Source organism: Lasioglossum baleicum, chromosome 4 (genome assembly GCF_051020765.1).
Source record: "Lasioglossum baleicum chromosome 4, iyLasBale1, whole genome shotgun sequence".
Classification (NCBI taxonomy): Eukaryota; Metazoa; Arthropoda; class Insecta; order Hymenoptera; family Halictidae; genus Lasioglossum; species Lasioglossum baleicum.
In genome coordinates this window covers 3,590,805-3,614,962 of record NC_134932.1, presented here as the reverse complement: position 1 = coordinate 3,614,962, position 24,158 = coordinate 3,590,805, and the positions used below count along the sequence as shown (strand labels likewise).

General features: G+C 42.4%; 1 protein-coding gene across 14 annotated transcripts in view; it reads left to right on the top strand.

The window, feature by feature from the left end:
* The window catches only part of LOC143207673 (uncharacterized), a 378,264-nt gene that overhangs the window by 248,355 nt on the left and 105,751 nt on the right, over window positions 1-24,158 (top strand). For all 14 annotated transcript variants that reach the window (XR_013008715.1, XM_076421369.1, XM_076421373.1 and 11 more), the window contains one exon: window positions 17,322-17,432. Coding sequence is in view for 13 of the 14 variants with exons in the window: in XM_076421369.1 (XP_076277484.1) it covers window positions 17,322-17,432 (111 nt within the window). In the remaining variant the exon portion in view is untranslated. The remainder of the gene's footprint in view (window positions 1-17,321; window positions 17,433-24,158) is intronic.

Here is a 24,158-nt window from a genome sequence, read left to right as displayed (position 1 = left end):
TGGAACAGATTTGCAGATTTTTTCAGTTTTCAAGTGTTTTCATAAGAAATGTTAGCCCTTGGAAATAGTTGCGTGAAAGATTCTGGAACTGTATGGAACCCATTCGCGCTTTAACCATTGTACTGGCCAATGTACTGACCAATGTCCGGCGGGCCGCACAATTTAACGTCGCGAGCCGCGTGTTGGAACAGGTCTGTTCTAGGTCGAAAGAAGTGTTTAGTTTTCAAGTTGAAAAACAGCACCGATTGCAAATGGTTAAATGTACAAACTGTAAGTGTGTACATACATTGCGAGAGAAACTTTTGAGACAATCGAAAACAAAGTTTACTTTCTCTTGAATATTTGAAAGCATTCGATAAGACGATTGAGCCGAGAGGAGTGTATCCAATCAAATAATTTCCTAATTAACGAGAATCGAAGCGGAGGATGAGATCAGTGGGTTGAATAACCGAAAACTTGGAATCCTCGGCTCCTTTATGCGAAGATATAACAATATGAAAGGAACGGGAGGTGGTCGCGTGGAAATGGAATTCGATGCGATATCATGCCGAAGGGGACGTAAATTAAAACGTCTCCGTCGCAGAAGCGTACCGAGGGGAAGGTTTTTACCTTTCCGTTCCTTCCGGCGTTCGTCGCTGCTCCGCGCTGCTCCGCGCCGCGCCATGCGTCTAATCTTTGCTTCCGCCTGTTACGCGCCTCTTCTCCTACCTCTCACAATTCCCTTTATTCTTTCTCTGCTTCTTCTTCTTCTTCTCCTTTTTTTTCTCTGAAACTCTCCCTTTCTACTTTCGAGTTCGGCGCTGAGAATCGATCCCCCTGGGAGCACTTTCGAAACTCAGCCACAACTTTATAAAAGCTCGCTGTAAAGGGTGTCCTCCTGGTCTCTTCGATTTTACGGGAAGAATAAGTACGTAAATTCTTAGTCCAAGGATTCCACCGTTTATTTCCGCGGGATTTGTTAAGAATTTATTCCAACTTTCCCTCTCTTTGGAACAGTACTGTCGGCAGAGTCGGAATGTTTACATAAATTGTACGTTGGTCGTTTTCTGTCTTATCTACATTAAATTAATCCTCTTATCAAATAAACGAGAATCATATTTAAACAAGTTAGATAAAAATGAATTATTATACATACTCGAAAGTTTGACAATATTTTTAAAAAATATATCAAAAAATCTTTTTAAAAACCACGCTTATATTAAAATGCACTAAAAAGGTGAAAATTATTAGTCGCTATAAATAAAAGCGTGGAGCGTACTTCCGAGCGTTTCTCCTAGACGCACAGTTTTTTGAAAAATTTGTTTTTTAATATTGCATTGTCATCCAGTTCTAAGCTATGTTTAAAGTTTCAAGTCTCTAGATCATCGATAAGTGGTTTACAATTCGGTTGCAAGATTTGACGCATACAAGCTAATCTAAGCGTGCTAATAATAATAAAAAAGTCGGGTTAGTTCACAGAATCACACTGTATATCAGATTTCTAATTATGTATGATGTGTTTTGAAGGAGTACTACACGATCCACAGTTCGAAGAAAGTTCTTGAGAAATGGCAGTGTCATTGCAAAGCAAAGTTTTTGGGAGGAGAAACGAAACGGAGCGTATTATCAAACTTTATTTGCCTTTCGCTGAGGAATAAAGCTGCGGGAGAGTATTGTCTCGTAGAGTGTATTCGAAGTCTATAGGTACGGGACAATAAAACGCAGATGCCAAATGCCGCGCGCCTTTTCTCCCCGGTGCGGTGTCTCATCATTCAGGGAAGTCAATTCTCGCCGAAACAGAGACAGCAGTTTCCCCAAGTACATACACTCTGTCCTCCTTCCCGTCTCACCGTTCGCTAACTTCTCGTGCTTAATCCTCGCAGATTTCTACACAACAATTTTCCGCTACGAGATTTTTGTTAATAAATACAAGTACGGACAGCGTAGTTCCAGTTTATCACTATTTAATATTGTAGATACATATTACCGTAAGATGATATTTACGTATCATTTGTAGAATTTAGAGAATTCTTGAGATTTATCCTCGAGAACTGAATGATAGCACGCTTGTGCTATCTTTTTGTCCGCAGGAACGTATGTATGTAGCACTGACAAATTGGAATGAAATAGAAGTTTATTATTGTCCGTTGATATGGTATTTTTAAATTCTTCTAATGCTTTTACCGTTTCAAATTACACTTACTGATTTTTGTTATAAATGCATAAAAATCCACAGTCTAGTGATTACCAATGTAATATTTTTCCCACGTGAGGTTTCACGGTTGTTTGCAAAAGTTTTCATTGACGCGTGCGCACCCACGCCGCATTCTTCTCGGTTTCCCTTTAGACTACCCATCCCGTCCCAGCTTTCTTCCACCCCTTTCTACCTTTCATCTTTCTTCTCAATTTCGGCGGCATTCTCCAGAGAATTCAATCCCCCGTAGGACGCTTCGGAACTACCCCGCCGCAACTTCCTTATAAAACGAAACGTCGTCTAGAAAGGGTTGATATATTCTACGCGATTTCTTGCGAGAGCTAACACTCGCTGGTAAAGCGACGACTCGATCATCCGGATTTTCCATTTTGCCCGGCGGATATGGAAACTGTCTCGAATTGATCGTCGCCTTTTCCTCGATCCTTAAATATCGTATATTCCAGAGAAAAACTGCTCATTACGAACCGAAACACTTCTGATCCTCGAGAAATTGTCAATATTTCAATTATGAGAATATCGTTGAAAATAAAAGTTTCAGTGTCGTTCAGTGTCGGGATTAGGGCTGTTACTTTTCCGAAGATTCGAAAGATTCGAAAGAACACAGGAAACTTCGGAAGCGTACGAAGTTTCGAAATCTTCGATTCGTACGAAGTTGTAACTTGATCAATCTTCTAGCTGTGGTGGCGTATTTTTTTCAAAATGTAGGAGTGTTTGTAACTGTGTCAAAATATAACTAAACACAGTGAAATTTCAAAGTTCAAAGCTTCGAAAGTCCGTTTCTTTTAATCCTCTAATAACTTACTATGTACATACAGACGTTCGAATCTCGAAGCTTTGAAAATTTGATTCTCATCACCTTCGGAGTTTCTGAAATCGAAGCTCCGAAATTCGAAGCTTCGAAGCTTCAAACTCTTCGACCTTCGAAGGAAAGTAACAGCCCTTGTCGAGATACGTATAGGATGTTCACGATTCTGAATAAACAGTTTGTGGGTGGTGGGAGCTTCCGCGTCTGCGGACAACGCGTATTAAAATTCATTAAATTCGCGTCCTATGGAAATCCATGTCCAGAACTTCACACCCGGGAGGGGTGGTGGGGAAAAATGCGGGGGTGGAAAGAGGAGAGATTTCGCTTTATGCGGTTCGACGACGAGAGTCTCCTTTCATCCGGGAGTCTATTACCAAGCTCTGCAAACAGACGTTCTCTCGGACGTAATAAAGTTAGAGACGGGGAGACGACGCGACGGCCGGAAGCGCGGACGAGTCGTGCCGGGGCCAAGGTGAGACCGCAAAAGTTCAAATTGATTTTGCAAAACCGCGGCCCGTTTTATGCAAATTCCTCGTGCTGGCAGGACACTCTGCGCCGGCTAGGGTGTTTTCATGGGTTCTCGACACTCCTCTACGGCGCGGCGTGGCACTGAATTATGGTCGTGATTTCCGGCGAGATGGACCTTCCGGTCTGGCAGAAGTCCAGTACTTCGCGAAAGTGCACGGATAAATCAAAAGCGTTTTTCGTGGCGTACCAAGGCGTACCAAGGCGTTAGTTTATTGCCATGTAAATCACTATGGCAGGGAGGGGTGGGGGCAGGCACGTCGATCGAAAAATCCTCGTACACGTTCATCGCCTGACTCGGAATAAACGCGACGCGATGGAATGAAAAGTATATCGCGCACGTCCCGTCATTTTCTGATTTATTTGCCTTCGCGTGCTGTTCTTTGTTTTATACAATAGCCATTGCAGAATTCTGAGCTTCACGGGCCACATCAGTCGATCATCTACTGTGACTGTGACTCTTCGCGAATGATGCTCCGAGTTAGGTAGAGGCTTCGAGCCAATCGAGTTCAATTTATTGTTGTACTATTTTGTTTTCAACGAAATGATCATAGTTGAAATATTTACTTATTTATTTATGTATAAACGGACCGAAGCCCTCTCACATAAATGTTTACACAATATGTAGCATCATCAAGGGACGATGTGCTGCTGAAAATTTTTAAATCTTCTGCGAATAGGAGGTACTACTTACAATATTGAAAAATGGTAGTTGAGTCATGAATGAAAATTATAAATAATAGAGGACCTAGGTACACCGGATAGAACAATATTGACAATTTGTGTACATTGCCCAATTACGAAACGAGGATTGTCACGCAGAGGCGGAATAAACTGCTAATCCAATAACTTACGAACTCTATAATTTGCTTAATTTCAATGCTTCTGGCGCAGTCGCGAGGTTAATGCGAGAGACTGCGGAATATGCGATCCGAAAAGCGCAGCCACCAGGGTGACAACGAGTTAAGCTCTGATACACAGTGTATTAAGTTCCACGGATATCTCGCGGGCTTCCGCAAGCTCCGCGTACCGAGGACACTAGAACCGGGTGCAAAATTCGCTGTGCTAAACAACGTCTTGCCGCGAGTCGCACCACATGTAAACCGAGGATTTCACCGAATATTATTCGCAAGTTCACGACTCTTCGTACCAGATTTAAAATTTGCATTCTTATCGTTTTTCCTATAGAGATGACATTGCTTCCATTTTTTATTACTAGACTGCGGATGTTTGTGCAATTTTCAGATTTGCTAGACAAATTTCATACTCCAGTATTTTTGAGAATGTTTATAAACCATAAATGCATAAACATCGACAGCTGACAGTTCGGGCGTGATTTCTTGCTTCGTAGTGCTTTCCTACCTTCCACATACATATTTTCTTGTCATCGCATCAAATATGCAAAATTCAAGTACGCGTTTCCATCACCTTTTTTCAACATTTTTTGTGCGGTGCAGATTTCATTTCAAATAAACTCGTAAAAAGTCTAACCAGTAGACTGTGTGAACTGTGAAGTATAAAGCGCGGAGATCTTCGTCGACTTTTTATTAAAACCCTAGACCACCCACCTTTAAGAAGAGCCGCGAGGGCAAGAGTCAGCAGCATGCAAGGAGGTCAACGAACGAATCTCGCACACATGATTTTCTCGAGAGGGCTCTTCATTATCAATCGATCGCTCCGATTTCGTTTACTCGGCAGAAATTTCCACCCGCCTCGAAGCATCCATCGTGCACGATCGCCACCGGAAGTGAAACGATTCTCTCTCGGTTCTTTGATAAGCATTTATTTTCAGTGAGCAACATTATTCTTTCCTCGGTGAACTCGCAAGCAAGCAAGCATTGGATATGAATGAGCAACGAATGAACAGGAATGAAGAGGTCAGTATGTATCCGGGATAAAACGAACGAAACAGAGAGATCGTGGATTCATAAATAACTGAAATGAAATCCGGGGGCTCTAGTAAGTGAAGATAACAACGTGTCGATATAGGTTATACACCGTGGAAAGGAACGCTATAAGGCCGGTGCCTATAAATTTCGTACTATTACTTCTGGCGAGTATACGGTGGGGTAATAAAATGCAATATAACACACCCTGGACGCGACTATGTGTGGGATCCCTTGCTACACGACGGGAATACAGGACCACCAACGGGGGGCGAGCTGGAATTCGAGCAGCCAGAAAATAGTTTCCCTTCGAAGGAGAAGCTAACGTGAAAATATGCAGCATTCGTCATCTTTATCTACAGAGCTTTGTCATCCCGCCCCGCCGCACGAATAAGTGGAAACACGAGTTACGCATAACAATTTCGTAACTTCGATTCCCGAAACCTTTTCGATTTCCTCCGACTGTTGGATCAATTTCGAGCAAGCAACAACATTTCTCTGTCGTGTATCTTCGAATGAATGCAAACAATTTATTTCTGCAGAAAAATCCACAGTCTACTAATCATTAGGATTTTATACGAAGACATTTAAAGAAAGTTTCCATTTTGCATGAAAAGCCTCTGTATACTTACATTCTCTTTTTGTCGGGGAGTTTTTTTTTAATTGTTTTTCTGTGTCGAATAAAAATATTATTGATTATCTGTTTGGTCAGCGTTATATTTAGTATTTGGCTTCAGGAATATGCAAAGAGTTGAGCGCACACGTTCCCAGAATCCGTATTTCTGGAACATCTTGTTCGTACCCACTGTGTTTTCTCTTAATAGATTCAATATTATCTCTCTCGTTCACGTAATTTTCGTGACACGACAGATGGGCTCTTCTGCACCGGAGAGTATATTTATATCCCTATAATGGTAGTTCGTTTCCATTAAGGATCCTCGCGAGGGTGCCAATGTTATGCTAGAGATGCTTTATGGGGGCCAATTTATTTTTGGAAAACCGTAGCATTCTCTGGAGAAGGAATATACCTAATCAAGTTTACAACAGCCCGCGACAAGGTAATGCAACTGCGCGTCGTTATCTTTCGGTGAAAACAATTCTTTCTGATCACATTAACGCAGAATATATACATACATATAATATGAAGCTATTGTATGAAACAAAAATTATAGAAACATCCGCAGTCTATCTTAACTTGAAAATTAAACATTAAACAATTAATTTTCAATACTTAAATGTGTAGTAATTGATTTGATACCAACATATTCAATAATGTATACAATATGTATTGTGAATAATGCTACGGCAATTTTTAGTGGTGACTGCTAGGGGCTAAAATTTGGTGAAAAATGTACATAGAAACTGTAAGACGTATTATACATGTATTGTAGGTACATATAGGGCTGTTACTGTATTTCGAAGGTCGAGGATTTTGAAGCTTCGAATTCGTAGAAACTTCGAAGATAATAAATTATACAACATAGGAGCCAAATAGAAATGCAATTTTTCCTCTAATGATATTAACCAGCTGAAGCGAGTACATTGATATTTTTAAATCCTTTTAATCTGTCCACTGCTTTAAATTGCACATACTCATTTTTGCCATGAATGCATAAAATCCGCAGTCTAGTGATGAGAACCGAAGTTTCGAAGCTTCGAATTTCGAATCAGCGTAGTAAATTATTAGAAGATTAAAAGAAACGGAGTTTTGAAGCTTTGAACTTCGAAATTTCGCTTGTTATGTTAATTTTTATACAATTACAGTGATTGTAAAAACTGATTGGACACTCCTATGTACATTTCGAAAAAAATACGCCACCACAGCTAAAAAATTCAAGTCGGGCATTTTAAGCAAATGCCCGAATATTTGATGACACATAATGTTTATATCGGTACAACTTCATACGATTCGAAGACTTGGAAACTTCGGACACTTCGAAGTTCCCTTCGCTCCTTCGAAGCTTCGGAAAAGTAACAGACCTATTTAGTAGTATGGGACACCGTCGAAAATTTTGGCTGCTGACATAAGGGCTGCGAATAACGCTGTAGGCGTTAAGCAAGGAGGAAGTGTACGAACGAAGTGTAGTTGTATAACGAGCAGGCTAGGCGGCCTTTGAAGTACATTGTTTTCCACCTGATTTGTCGCATCCCCCGTGCCTCGTCCTTTTTACCACCTAATTATATCGGTTCGAAAAGCTCAGCTGGACGTGACAACATCTGAAGCCTTGTTTCTTCTCCCGTGTACGTAGGTAGACGTACATATACATGTATGTATGTACGTGGGACACGCGTACACGTTCAGCCAGGCACCCCCTTTTTCAGAGATTTTCGATAGCCCTAAAAGCAAGCTCTCGTTACGAAGGGCGGGCTACGCTAATCAGGATCAAAGTTACGTCTGCGTGTAGAACGTTAGAGGATTTCCGTCCGCGTGTGATCGCAACTTAAATAGAGCCAAGCCCGTAGCGACCAACGAAAATACGGGACGTTTTTCAATTTTGATCCGCGTTCAATCACCTAATCCATTAATTAGGATTTCGACGTGCTGGTCGGACTCATGCGGGACGGTGACACGATAGGAAATTAACCACACAAAACTAGCTGACAGAGCTGACAATGAGATCCGAAGGAGCTCGGTGTGCGTCAGTGTGCGTTTCAGCTCCGTGCGGTGTTTACAAAGTTACTACGTATTATTATACTATGTATTGTACACCATATCGTTATACGTGATATACATATGTAGACGTGTTGCTACCTTCACTGTCACTTTCCTTCGACACAGACAAACATTTTTATTTTACGTTGACATGATTGAGCACGTGTTGCAGATTTCGATTGAGAGAGAGAGAGAGAGAGAGAGATGCGGATGCAGACGTTATTTGATCGGGTATGTCGTTTACATAGAAACGGGCTGGCCGTGTTCATGCATGTAGAACACGTGCACACTTTCGGAACAGGCCGACGAAGTTCGCACATTTCGAGTAAATTTGGAACAGACGGTGACGGTAACCGGGCGCGATCGTTTGCTATTTCAATTATTACTCAACGCGCCGCGCGTTCCATATTTCCTGGCCAATTTCGGTTCCGCATTCAATCTAACTTTATTCGCGACGGTGCTGCAAACTTTGCTGCACTAACGTTTCACTTTGCGGCAGCATCATCAACTGTGCACGCGTAGAAGTATGCAAGAATATTCATTGCTTTCAAAGTGGATATATTACTTGACATGAAATTGGTATAATACCTCATACAATGCCCTCAATGTTTACTAATTGATTAGTAGACTGCGGATGTTTATGCAATTCTCAGTTTGTATACATAGACAAATTTTAAGAAACTCGAATGAAATAATATCTGATTTTCCATGGTACATACATTGCTATGCCTGCTGGCTTGTTAGAACTGAAATATGTAAATTGAAATCGTTCTAAATTCTGTCATATTTTATTTCCTAGTTTCCTTTTAAATCTTCAAATGCCATAATTGCATAAAAATCCGCGGTCTATTGATTAGATACCGGTATATTTAATAATGTAAACAATATTTTGTATAATGGTAGAGTAATTGTTTAGTGGCGCCTCGGAGTCGCCACATTCGAGTGCTACCGGTTAAAGAATACGTTATTGGAGTGCATTCAATATTTAACTACACGTTTCAGTGATGTTGATCGCGTTGGCCATGGTGTAGACTACTGTGTAGAGTGTAGAACATTCGTACACGTTCGAGAAATTAATCCTCGATTCTGCATACCCGCGGAGTGCTAATTAATATTAATAGAGCGCGAGCGAACCTGTTCTTCCGGTTCACTCTAAATAACAGCTGTGATGTCGCATTGTTCTATAGAAAGCGGCAGTCGGCATTGCACATCGATGGTTATGAAGCAATTCGCGTCGACCGTCATTCCATTCGCGCTATGCAACCCGACTATAATAGTGACAATTATAGAGTTGCTCGATGTTACGGATAGTTAATGTTAAAGTAACATGCGAGCTGATCACCGGTTATAGACTTAACAAGGTTACAGGAAGCTGATCGTTACAGTGTTACGCGGTTATCGATTAAATTGTCCTGCTCGGTATTTATAGTCCATTGCGAAAAGAATCGCTCGACATTTACCGATCCGGTAAAAAAACAACCAAGTACATACAGTCTGTTTCGATGTTTGATTCTTGTCGGTTTTCCGAGTGAAATATATCTTCAGGATGAATGGCCTATGGCCCTTCACAGAAGTGAGGCGTCAAGCGCAGGAATGAAGCGTCACACAAGTCACAATGTATCCCTCGTGGAAGTGACTTCGAAATTATGGCTTGATAGCGTCGGGTAAAGAGATTTAATAGTCTTTCAAGGCGAAATACGATCGCTTTGCATACGCAAGAGGTCGTGGCGTAAGCAAAGGGTGTCCTTTGCAGCTTGGCAGCCACTTACGCCAAAGAGACTTACCCCAAAGACGACAACGGCCCTTTGGTGTCGAAATACGTGTGAAGCATTCGTGCCTTTAAATGCGACCGCCCTGGGGCTAAGATCTCTCTGCCTCTCTCGTTTTCTCGGTCCATCCTCCCTTTTCCTTAGCGAGCAACCGCGCAGATACAACACCCCGCGCATCCTCCTACAGAACGTGTTCCCATAAATCTTAATGAACCTCGAGGATTTACGACGAATCATTTATACATATTGCTTGAAACACTCCGCGAAAGCTGAGCAGATTTTCACCGGGGGACGTGTAACCGCCTCCAAACTAGGATGTTACGCTTCTAACATTTAGTGGACCAACTATGTAATTCATTCGCCAAATCACGATCATTTCGTTAAACTGTACGATACGCGCGCGAAGAAGGAACTTTTGAATTTCCAGCTTTCAATCTACAACAGTTTTTGTAATCTAGACAAATAGCCCGCGATTTTACATCCACATTTTCCACAATTGATAAAAAAGATTACGGGGGAGACCACGAATAGCAGTTGCCGGAATTATTCCGGCATATGTCAGAGATGAAAGTGTCGTATTTCGAGCGGATGGTTTCAGTTCAAACAAACTGATATCACGGGAGATTACGCGATCCACAAATCATATTCCCGATCGCGGCGCGATACCCGAATTAATTCTAACGTTTTTCGATGAATTATTAGTCGGCGTGGTTCGCGGCAGATGCCAGGCACGAGCGCACGAAATCAAACGGGCATTTTGTACAACGCAACGGCGACATGTGTTTTTCATTTGCACGTGGAAAAGCGCGCTTTTAAAAGATAATTTCAAGGCCGTCAAAAATATTATATATTTCCTGTGATTTAAGTCTACGAATTCGATTTCCATTGAACACCGCGCGATTGGTAAGATCGTGTATCGGGTTTTTGAATGAACTCGAGGCAATCGTCGACCCGATTAACGGCCGGGCGATTATAATACATTACGCGTTGCCACACGGTGAGTCAGAGAGACCCTTCCAGATTACGATTTAGGTACAAAGTAGCGGAGACGACAAGAGAATTGATCGCAATTACGGCAATTACAGTATTAAAGCGGTGGCGGCGCGGCGCGGCGTATACCCGGAATGCTGATCATTTGGCCGTCCGAGGATTCACAACGTTGCTTGTCCTTTTCATGCTCCCGGTGCAGTCTTTAATACGCTTGCACCGCGCGATTTATTATAAGACCGGTCGACAGGCTGCCATAATTCACTGGTACATATCGTAGAGATTAAGTTCAAATGTAGAAATCTGGCAACCCTAGTTATGAGTGATCGAAATGAATTTTTCTCATCGATAACTGCTTTGAGCAATCGAAACAGTTTTTCTTCATCGATAACAGTTATCAAGGAAGATCCAATTTTTTGGACACTAATAACTGTTACTTGTAACCAAAAAGTATCATATAAAAATCGCGATATTTTTAAATCATTTTGTTCTTTTTTTTCTTTATATTTCGTGTAGATTATCTTAAATTTCAATAATAATAAAGTTTTTATTAATGATTTTTATATCGTAGAAAATTTTAGAATATCTAACTGTTATTCTTGGTCCCTGCTTCTAATGCTTGCAACCTCAAGAGACAGAAAACCAAGTGCATCGTGTCGTGTATATGCCGAGACGAGACTTTCTTCGCTTGAAAAGAAGCAATCGGGGCCACGCGAGACGGAGATCCAGGATAGCGATCGCTCTCATTAGGGATCGATCGATCGGCACCGGCTTAGTTAATGCGTGCTCGAGCTCTCGATTTAATCTTTCCTCGAGTAAATCGAATAAATTCGTCCCGTCGAAATGAACATTCCCCGCGGAGATGAGTAACACAAGAGAGAAACACGCGCGCGCGCGCGCGATCGTAGTGCACGAGGTTTTCTCCGGGGGCATAAGAAAATCGGCTCGAGCTGTCGTCCCGTAAACGTTCCCTGGATCGAGTTAACCGTCTGATTACTCGAGGGCGACGCGGACGGTACCTTGCCCTTGTTCTCGTTCACCTCCCTTCGCTGGAAAATGGGCGTTTGCAATTTAACGGAATCTCTGCATATAGAGTGGGCTCATAGCGACGGTTCTGTACTTTAAATGACGTCCCGGAAGTCCCCGTACTAATTCTATGGGTCTTCGAATGGATCCCGTACGCCGTACATAGTGACGCCGCGCCGCGCCGTCCCCTTTCGTCCATCCTGAAGGGTGTAAGAGACAAGGGCTAGTTTCTATGAAACAGGGACAGCTTGCCGGGATTACAAGGGACCGTCTTTCTTAAACGCGCGATACTGGAACCGCGAAACACGCCTCCTTACAGCTGGATTTAATTAATCATTGATAATATATCGCAAGCTCGCGCAAAACATGCTGCTCTTCCCCTGCAACCCTTTAACTGCCATGTTGTACAGTTTTACGACGTACGGTGTACATACATAGTACATACCTATAGTAGAAGTAAAGTATAGCAGAAGATCTTTTATTAATTAAATTGCTTCGTATCTCATGTGATAGTCAATTGTATACAGTAAACGTACAAAAGAACGTTTTATTCGAGACTGTATACTTACAACCACAGAAGATACATACATATTGTACAGGGTGTGAGTCACCTAACGTTATCACCTCGAATATCTTTCTCTTGTTTTCAAGGATACGTTAAACGTCTTGAAGACAAAGTTGAATAGTAAAGTGGAGCTTATACGATACCAAAAAATTTTTGTGTTTATGTAATTTGTTTTTTTTTGTTTTCACCTTCACCAAACAACAAAGATATATGAGGTGATAACGTTAGGTGACTCACCCTGCATATAGTCTACATCTTGACCACTGAAACGGTAGGACTAATAAAACATCAATGTAAGAAATCTTAAAAAATGGATTTTTTGAATACCTCCGTAGAAATTTCATTTTATATCCGCGGTTAAATGGCACACCCTGTATAAAGACGAACGGCGACTCCGGCGACTCTGTGTATGCTTGTAAATCTGTATTAAAGGGTTCCCAGAATGACCATGCCTGACATTATCGGGAAAGTATTGGTTTTCCTTGGATTAATGGCGCGCTCCGCGTCGTGAATAATTATGAGCCCGTCAGAGCGGAACAAACAAGAGAAGATTTAGTGCTTGTTCACCCTTGTCGTATATTTTGCACGGCACTATAAACGTATAGTATAGTATAGTGTTTCCTTCCCTAACAGCAACCAAAGGTTGCATGGTTTTTAACACCGGGTTTACGGAACACTGATTGTGAGACTAACTACATATTTCACGTTACTTTATAAATATAACTATAACGATAATGTATCTGTGAAAATTTTTAAACATTTTCTCAAACAGTGCAAGTGTTGTAAACCGGAGGGTTTACTAGTTGTGCTTGCGTTCACCAAATTTCATTCGAAGTCGTTCGAGCAAGGGGTAGATATCGGTCGGATGCGGTTTGCGAGAGTACCACCCGGTATAATTCGGCGCGCTCGCAACAAACAATGGCCAGGCGTACTCGTGGATCGCTGTGGAGTACTAAAACGTGGACTCGCCGAGGGGTTAGAAAGGGTGAATTGCAGCTACGTGCCCCCGCATACGAATCATCCCCCGCGCGCGGTGCCGAGGCGTCGTTGGGTGCCTCGAGGACCCCTGAAACCGTCGGCGTCGCCTCGAATCTAATGGATTGCACCGATACTTATGGTCAAATCGCGACCAACAGCCCCAACGGCGCGGCGCGGCGCGGTTCGAGAGACCGGCACTCATTACCATTCCGCTCGAACGGATTCAATGAACGCTTTTGATAATCAGAAATACCTAGGCGAAAGACGTAAATTGGACGGGAATTCGAATTACCATCGGGGAAACACGAACAACCATCCTACGATTTCCTGAACACCCAGCTACATAGTAGTTTGCATGTGAATGCCGTTCGTGGAAAATCCTGCCCTCTCATTGTTACCGCTCCATTTTGCCTGAGAAAGCGCATCGCAATGACGCACAATGTCATTTATCATGATTCTCTTCTCGGCGTTGTTCGTCTTCTCTTAATGAGCATTTCTTGTTCGCTTAAGGAAGTAGACTCGTGTTTCCATCAATGCGAAACATTTTTATTTTGCATAAAGATCCGCAGTCTACTCGTGATACTTTTTGCCATCGTGGTTCACAGTTTCGGACTCATTTCCAGGATTGCAAGGGTGCGGGATTTGCCTTCTCGTTTCTGAATGTAATGGGGATTTTCAGTAGTCAAAACTGCTAGATAGAGGATCAATCTAGGCCGCAGTCTTTACAAGGCGTAACATGTAGCCATTTTCGACATCCATTATCGAGAAATAAGAAAGTGCATCCCGCGCACCCTTGCAATCCTGGAAAAGAGTCCACCCCCTTAATGATGATCGTCGTTCGTAAGACACCGGAGCTAAAGAAGATCTTGATCCAAATAACTGTATAACACTTCTGTTCGCTAAAGAGACTGCGGATCTTCATGGAAAATCAAGATTCTCTGCGTTTGTTGAAAGAGTCGCGGGGGCTACTTCGAAACGTCTCTCCTCCGTGCGTTGTTTTCGGATTGCGTGAACGGGGCTGGTTCCCGAAGTCGAAAGTTGAAAATGGCCATTCGAAAGTTACGCCCGACTTGCTCGAGTTCTCCCGAAGTTATCTCAAGGTGCACAGTTGGCTGCGAGGCCAAGGCGAGGGTACGTTCGATCCCGGATCGCGCATAGATCGGAAGCTTACGGTCGACCGTTTCTCAATTAACTTTCGCGGCCGCAAACGCAACGCAATCCCGAAACTTTCCCTGTAACTTTCAGCAGGATATTCCCCGTAATTCCTGTTGCTAGAGTTTTAAGCTGCCTTAACAGCGGCTTAAAGTTCCTCGAGAGATCACGACGCCGTTCTGTGTACTCGGAGATTACGAGAATGCGGAAGGCCCCCCGATTCGGATTCCCGAAACCGAGAAATACCAGCCGTTCCGACGCGTTTCGGCTGCTTTGCGCACCTTGCACGCTCACGGTTCCCGAAAAACGCTTTGTCGAAGCCTGTGAAATCATTGCGTGCGAAAATATCAGTAGATTCAGCCTTGTACAGGGTGTTTCAAAATTATATTATTGTATGTCGTGGCTACTCTAGCGTGATTTTCCATCTCTGGATCAGTGGAGATTTGCTAAAAAACTTGCCGCAAAATTCACCTTGACCTTGACTTTTAAGGTCAAATTTTTTATCATTGCGTCGTATACCACATTACCATATATGTATAATACATACTCATCAGGGGGAACAAAAGTCTGAAAGGAACCATGGTTCCTTAAAGCTCAAATATGTTTTCAAGTTGTTCTATTTCCATGATACGTTTCTTTTGTAGTTAAATGGAATTCAAATAGAGGTGCGTAATGTCTCGAATAATTTTATTTTACTGAAAAATACGCCAATAATGCTGTTCAATTGTTATTGTCTTCTATTTCGCTCGCTCGGTCGCCGCTTATGTCAACGTGGCTTCGAACACACCGAGCCCCAATTATGTACACCGCGTCGCAATCATATATGTTAATTTTCAAGCGAACGATTCGTTTTTTACCCAAGATTCTTTTCAGACTTTTGTTCCCCCGATGAGTACTTTACGACGCAATGACAACACAATTTGACCTTGCAATTCAAGGTCCAGGTCAATTTTGCTGCAGGTTTTTTTTAACAAATCTCCACCGATCCAGAGATGGAGAATCACGCTAGAGTAGTCACGACATATAATTTTGAAACACCCTGTACATGCAAGTGATTTTTACCAAGTTTAATGCTGAAAAACCGTTTATTACGAAAATGTCTGGCCGTCAGCGGTTAATATTGGTAGATTTATTTGGACACACCGTCCCCCATGTGTACACTGTACACCAAGTTTCGTTTAAAAAACGCTTGTTCAGCTCGTGTGCTCCCCATGTTAGTTTATCTTTCTGTATTCGCGATTCTGCTGCTTCGCTCGATTTCAGTGAGTTTGTATTTTCACGGTGTCACAAAATGAACACTGAAGGAATTGAATCAGCTTTTAATTAAACATTCCGTGTCAAGAATAAACAGAAGGTAGATTTGTGTGTGAAGCGTAACCATTGTCTCTAGTCGGTCAAAAATTAAATGGCATTCGTTAGTCGCAATTATCATACCAAGGGTCCATTTAAAAAATCGACCTTCAAATGTCCGAAGTACCTCGACCTCGACTGTGCAATATTATTTCAGCAAATATTCCTGTGAAAGTTATACAAGTCTCAAAGATATCTGAGGTGCTAATACATAGTTGTCGTCACAGTAACATTTTGGCGCGACCCGTGCGCCCCGGCGGCGTTAACACGTTTCATCGTCGCGTGTCGGGCTGTCGAGTGTTCTGACCAGTTCTGACCGTTTGACTCTGCGGAGACACTGATCTCGATCGTTCGAGCGCTAAACAAAATCTGCCGGCCGGTGGTCTCGGGCCATCGAGAGCCTTGCCTCGCATTTTCCCCACTCCGCAGAGTCACTCCGTCCACGTGCACGCATTCTAAAAGAGAGCCGATTTTGTTTGTCGCAGCCGATCAAACGTCTCGGCCGCGCTACAATGTAAATACACTGAAATACACGCGCGAGCACTCGGCAGCCGACTCCGGCAACCTACAACGGCAAATGCTCAGCCCATGCTTATTCTAACAACACGCTTAAATCTACGACATAGTTATTGCCCCACCCTGTATGTATATCGCAAAGAATAAAATGCTGCAGCGACAGAATTTTTCGTTTAAGGCGTTATTTTTTTTACCACGTTTTATTATTAGCACGCTTATATTAGCTTGCCGTGTCGTTGTTGTATGCGTCAAATCTTGTAATCGAATTTTAAACCACTTCCCGATGAGCTAGAGACTTGAAACTTTAAACATAGCTCAGAACTGGGTGACAATGCAATATTAAGAAACAAATTTAAAAAAAAAAACTATGCGTTTAGGAGATATAAACTATTAAAAATTTAACCATTACAACAAAAAGTTTTTTTCTATATTTTTTTATTTTATGACAATGTCGCATTCATCACGAAAGAACCGTTGCACTAATAATATGCATACTAATTTTTTCGATGAAATCGGCCGTACCGACACCAACACATGCCTCCCGAGGCGCTCGAAACGCTCGCGCGTGTGTGTCAGTGTGTGTCGAAGTCGGACGACGTCGTCGGACCAAGTCGGATCTACTGTGCGCGTAGCCTTAGACTCGTGATGAAGATTCTGTGAACAGAATCTAATGAATATGTATGTTATTAATTTCCTTTAAACCTAGATGAAATTCTATTTCGGTTTCGTTAATGTATAGTTATTGGAGAACAAGTTGGCATACATGTTCTCTTTTAGGAAAAGTTGGCATTTCGTCCTCTTTTAGGAAATTACAGACAAAGTTCTAATCACTGAAACCGTAAAGTAAAGCCATAGGGCAAAAGAGGGCACACGGAAATGTATGTTTGCTCACCGATAATTTTTTTATTGTTGCAGGAAAGTTTGGAAGAACGGGTACAGGAACTGGAACAGGCGTTACAAGCGGAACGACTCGCTGCGCAACGAGATCGAGCGACGATTACGAAACTTCAACGACAGATTAATAAGGTGAGTTACTTTTTCTTAATACGAGAATATTACGAAATATTCCACTATTTTCCCGAGACGTTGCCATTGAACCATTGAGAAGTATGTTCAGTTCATTTGTATCTCTGTGTGTGGTGTGTGTAGCAAAAATCAGTCTCGACATAGTGTCCAGATGTTCGGGAAAAAACTGTTAAGAATGTATTAGGTTGTTGCATAAAATGTCCGGTTTTAGAATGCAACTTTAAAATTTTTTTACTTTTAAATCAAGTTTACTTCAACGTCAACTAATGCGACATTGTCGTGTGTTCATTTTATACGATATATCTCGAGAAAAATCATATCGACGATAGCATTATGTGATTTTTGGTGAACATCTGGCGATTAATTAACGTACCTGTCGTTGATGGTAAAAAGAACTACAACATCAAGATAACGCAATCTGGTAGATGATAAACGTGAATCATCGTAATATCTTATTTTTACCGTAATACAATCGAGAAACTTGAAATTTCTAGATAGAATACATTGGGTACAGCAAATTGCGTTTGTTTAATGTGTCACCGTTAAAAATCGGACATTTCATATGCAACAACCTAATGTTTAACAATAAATGGAAACACTTCGGCGCGGCGCGGTGCGGCGAAAGAAATGTAGTTCGGTAGCACGAGGTTCCGCGAGAAAAACTAGCAAGGAAGGACGAGTAATCCCACGAAGGCGCATAAATTCGCGGACGGTCGGGCGCCTCGAATAATCCCGTTTATTCCATTTTAATCTGTTTCCCCGGGAAACTCCGGCGGAGCAGCACATTCGAAATTGTGGGCGAGATCGCGGCCGTGCGAGGGTGGAGAAGAGAATGATGTACGACAGGCCCGTTGTTGGTCTGCGTCTGACGTGGCCGGCCCTTTTCCGCCGCCCTCCATTTGCAAGCCTATAAAGTATCGTGACAAAAACAACCGCGGGCAAAGAGTGGAAAACCGGAAAATACACTACCGCCGGTAATCTCGCATGATTTATGCGAGCTTCTGGAACGGAGCGGCACGCCCCGGGACCCGGGACCCGGGACCAGTCCCTCGACTCTCCGTTGCGTTAAAATTATTTATTTCCCATCGATGAGCCGCATCGATCAATCCGCGACTCCAACGACAGATTGATCGGCCTGTCCCGACTTGGATCGAATCGAAAAACACGCGAAAACACTATGGAGTTTTGAGGATTTTTGTAGCGGATATTTTATTATTATATTAATATTACAGTTTTCAACTGTGAAAATTGGGTAGGATACATAGAAGGTTTGTGTAACGAAAAATCGAAAGAATTGTGCAGCGAAATTCTCTCGCCACTTCGTTATTTATGAATTAGTTAAAGCACTCTGTTTAGAGATTTCCCCTGCTCGTGAGCAACTGGAGTTTCCATTCCATAAAAAATCCAATTTATACAGAAATTGTACGAGGAACCACGATGCACTTAGCTGATCGCAGTGCATTCGCATTCCTTATTCTTGAAGTTCTTTCAAAGAACAGCGGAGAAAAAGGACTGTGCGGTTCCTGCTCGGTCGATGCTAAAGCAAATAGAAATTAGGAAAGCCAAGAAGGAATAGTCGAGTAATAGGCGAGGCATATACATAGAACACGCTCGAAATTTCCTCGGTCACGAAGACCGAAACAATTTTCGACGGCACGCAATGGCACCACTTTTGCAGATCGGATCTACCGAATTTCCATCCAAATTAGAAATCACCGCGAGAATTAGAGAGATTCGTTTTCTTATCTCGCCACGTGAAACGCGGCCGACGTAGACTAGACTCCGCCATTTTGGCCCAACAATTTCTATTTAACTCGCGCGATACTCGAGCGTGAACAGAATTTTTAGTGGTATCTACAATCGAAAAAAAGGAAAGTTTGATTATCTGACTTTATTTGCGTCGCGTGGAGAATTTGCTTATCCTGGAAATTGTATTAATTATAACGCACAATTCGTTACTACTATATTGTCTATAAATTTTATTTGATTGTAATCGTTTTACAAGAGACACGGTCTTTCATTGTAAATTACACGGTTAGTACACAAACGATCGTATAAAGTATTCGTTCAGTATCTAGATTATGTAACCTGAAAAAAATTGTTACATTCTGTTCGAAACGAGAGGCAGTATATTGTACCATCGTGGATCTGTGAAGAAAAGGTACAATGCCCCCCAGTCTGAAGATTACAAAGTCGTTTTTGACAGATAAAAAAGCGGCCGGAAGAATTGAAGCCACTCTTCAATTAGGTTTCATTCTTTTACGTCTCATCGCGGATTATCCTTCCCGTCCATTCGTCGGGAACTTTTCTTCGGTGATCTTCAAGAAGCAACGAAGTTTAAACAAGTCCCATCGTAACTGTCGATAAGAGAGTTTCCCGCAACTTCCATCCGAGAATTTCACCGACGTTATTCGAGTTTCCGCGTGTCTCTCTCATCTCCCCCCCTCTCTCTCTCTCTCTCTCTCTCTCTCTCTCTCTCTCTCTCTCTCTCTCTCTCTCTCTCTCTCTCTCTCTCTCTCTCTCTCTCTCTCGTAGCCGGTGCATAAAAAAATTCTGAGGATAGTTTTAGGAAATTTTCAACGATATTTACGTCGGCCGGGAGTTATATATTTCGTGCAGCCGCGCAGCACCGGAGCAACTTTCTGGCTTAAATTCTCGGGGACAGTTTTTAAAGACTCTTACCAGTGTTCTTATTAACGGGAGATCCCATTAAAGTCTCAACGTTTCTGGAAGCATCCTATCAAGATCGCCCTCTATTTTTACCACTTGTTAATAATCATCTTGCAAACTGTTATACTTTTAAACGTGCTTCTAAAATCTAATTTGCAAAGAAAATAATTAAGAAAGTGGTCCACTTTGAACGTCGATACACGAACCGTGTTCGATACTGTTTCATAGTACATACAGGATACTTTTCCCAGAGAAGGGTTGCTGGAGAGAGGGCTGAAGTCCGTAACGCGTAACTTATTTTAACGCCACTCGAGCAACACGCGTACCGTGTTCGAAGTGGTTGTAGAGGAAATAGCCTATTATTTGTAATGAATACAGGGCTCGCGAGATAAAGTTGCTTAGGGCGCAGATCGGAAGGGGTCACATCGGATATATACATATAGAAGGGTTATTCAATTATAATTCTGAATCTTCGACGCCGCCATTAAATGGATGCCCTTCGACAAACTGTTCAAACTCCGATCCGCTTACCGTCCAATCTTCTTTCTACGCTTTCGTTTCGGTACAGCACGAAAAAAACTCATTTTGCTGTCGTTAACCTACCAAAAACAGCCCCATAACAATCTACCCTTTTAAAAAACTATGTACCGAGCAATTCACTTGGCTATAACTAGACTGCGGATCTTTATGCAAAATAAAAAGGAGCCAAATAAAAATTGTATTCTTCTTTGAGAATTATTCTACCGAGTTGAAACTGATATCCTTAATGTCCTTAAATATTTTGAACATGTCCACTGCTCTAAGTTGCACGTACCCATTTTTGTCAGAAAAATGAATAAAATCCGCAGTGTACATTATAACATATTAGATTTAAAATCTTGTCGACGAACTCGTGTCAGAAATGTGAAACTGGCGCAATTGAAACGCGTCTGAAGAAGGTCCTTTGACTCCGGAATTCCGTCTGAGAGATCACTTTCGCGGCGAGGGACAATTTATTTCGGACAATAACGCGACGCGAACAATCCCGTGGCCTTGAATCCTGTGTCTTTCTTCCGACAAGGTTAAACATCAGGCAGGGGGTCGCCGCGTCTCGTCATGCGCTCAGCTCAGCATTGTTCGATCCTCGTGGCCGTTGCGTCGCGCGTCGACGTGTTCCGCGTCAGGGAACGTAAATATATTTTTGGACACTCGAAACGGACAAGACCGATTCATTAGTCGAGAAAATATAATAAACCCGGGAGACGGATGGTAGGGTGGGGACCACCGATTCAACGGACTTTGTAAATTCCGGCGCAAACGAGAACAGAGACAAAGCGGGGCTGCTCTCTACGAATTAACCGGCCGTGAAAGTGAATTGAAACGGAGGACAGGCCGGAACGCGCGCTGGCCCTCGAGCCGAAACGCAGTTTCCAGGCCCGATATTGTTCTGCGTGAATTCTTGGCGAAATGCTAATGCAACCGTATTGCCAATTATTTGCACCGTTTACCGCGGAAAACTCCGTTCGCCATTTCCCTTCCTACGCGGAAACATTTCCGAACGTTTAATTATCCCTCTTAAGGGAGTAGACTCCTTTTTCCAGGATTGCAAGGTTGCGGGATTCGCGTTCTCATTTCTCGATGATACAAAAATAGGGGTTTCCAGTAGCCAAAAATGCTGTCGCCCTCAAAAGTCCTATTTTTTCGTTTACGAGGCGTAATTTGCATTATTCGGAAGCATACAACTGCGCATGTAGCTATTTTCATAGCTACATGCAGCCGAATAATGCAAATTACACCTCGTAAACGAAAAAGTAAGACTTCTGAGGGCGATAGCGCCCTAGATCGATCTTTTATCTAGCGTTTTTGACTACTGAAAAACCCCATTTTTGTACTATCGAATAATGAGAACGCGAATCCCGCATCCTTCTAATCCTGGAAACGAGTCTCCCGCCTTAAGGAGGTCCTCCCTACCTTTCATTGTCAAAAAATTCGGCTGCTCTTTACTTTACCAGACTCAAAATTTGTGCCTTTCTCCTACGAATTATGATGTGTGTGTGTGTGTGTGTGTATTTGGTACGTAATCCAGTAGATTTGTACCCGGCGCGGATGTAGATCCAATTTCGAACCTCCAGGATCAGGACCAAGGGGCTTTTTTATTTTTATTTTTTTATTTAGTTTCGTTCTTTTATTTTTTTCATTTATACAGGGTGAGTCACCTTACGTTTGTACCTGAAATATGGCTACATTCAGGTGGACCACCCTGTATACGTCTCTAATTTCTGTTAGTTGACACAGAGCATTTTGATTTCGCGCACCGAGGTCCAGAGTTTATCGATGACATACCAAATCGCACTGTTTCGCAGGCTGTGCGTAATTAAATTCCGTAATATGAATGATTTAATCGATTCGAATACCTCGCCTATATCAGAGGAACGTGTCTGCAATGTGCATCCGCCAATCATCGATATTAATGGTCCTGGTCCTCGGACCAGAACGTCAGGAATGGCTGCCGACACTTTCAGCCGGTTTCGAGATAACGTTCGAGACGGTATCGGTGGCGAGTTACCGTTTTCACCGTGTCTCGAAATTTTCCTCTGTTTCTAATTACAGTTATTTTCATAAATCATCGTATCCGGCGTTCATTTATCCAAGATACAAGCGACTGGCGCGGCGCGGCGCGGCGCGGCGGCCAGAGTGATAGATGGGTGGGTAACATCGAAAATCTTTTACGCTCTTAACGCAACCTGCACTTTACGGTATCTTCCGAGGCGATAATGATAGCCGGCGGCGGCGGCGGCGGCGGCGCCGTTTAATCTCGGCTTCCGCGATGCACCGGCGAAAAATGATTCCACGCGTGAATCACGTGTGTTACTTGTGCTCCGGTGAACCGGTGCGATACTCCTGTTCCAGTATTTCGAGATTGTGCTACATACCTGTTACCGGAGATTGTGGTTCTGAACGTGTATTAACACTAAATTTACCACGAGGGGTCAAATCACCCATTTTAGATTTTTATTTGACAATTATTGAGATTGTAAAGGTGTTTTCATGAGAATTGATTGAATACATTTTTTGACTCCAGTACATATACAGGGTGGTCCACGCAACTTGTGCATCCTCGATAACTAGAAAAGTTGTATGGTTTGAAGGGATACATTATGTAATTCATATACTTTTTTTATAAGTGGAAGCGTTTCGGAGATTTTAAGGTCAACTTCGTTTTTTTTTTTTGACGGAATGCTATATATTTTATGTCAGAATATCGAAGAGCGTTAAGTTCTGAGTAATCGCACAAAATATAAATAAATTTAATCTTGTTGCTTTTATAATACCATATACACACACATTATGTAGTCACTTTTGCTGGTCGGTAGGTTAAGCGGTAATAACACACTATTTCACGTGTACTTAAATACACGAGCATAAATGCATGCTCATTTTACTTTGTATAATAAATTTAAACATCAGTTTGATATGTATATATAAAGTTTATGTTGTACTGCTGTACACCTTCGACGGCAGTTCCAGGTGAACTTGATAATTAACAGGATTCAATTAAGCATAATATCGTAATGTTCTCGACGATCGTTGCGAAGGCAGGCTCCGCGGAAAAACCGAAGCAGTTACGGCAGTTTTGGCCGTTTTGTATGCAAATAAGCGCGATTCGGAGGCAACGAGGACGATTCCGGTATTAAATGCGTCGGCGCGCTATTTTCTTTCGCGGGGTGTGTCATTTTATGAGAAATTTTTACGATCCCCGCGCGCTCCGACGACGCTAATGAACTGCACGCGTCACGTGAATTAAACCGTTTAATTTCTGGAATTCTAGATCGTGCTAATACACGTAAAACCCACGGGTATACCAGAGAATCTACTTGAAGCCGACTATTTAATCTCGAAACGAGAGTATTCGTGATGGCCACGGTGACAGTTGGAGAACTAACAGATTTCAAGATGCCCGGGTAAAAGAGCGCATGTTTCGATAAGTATGCGGCGCATGTCCGCTTGAAAAATCTGACAAGGGAGAACCGTTGTAAAAGATTCCTGGTCGGCGCGGCATGCGTGGAAGAAGCACGA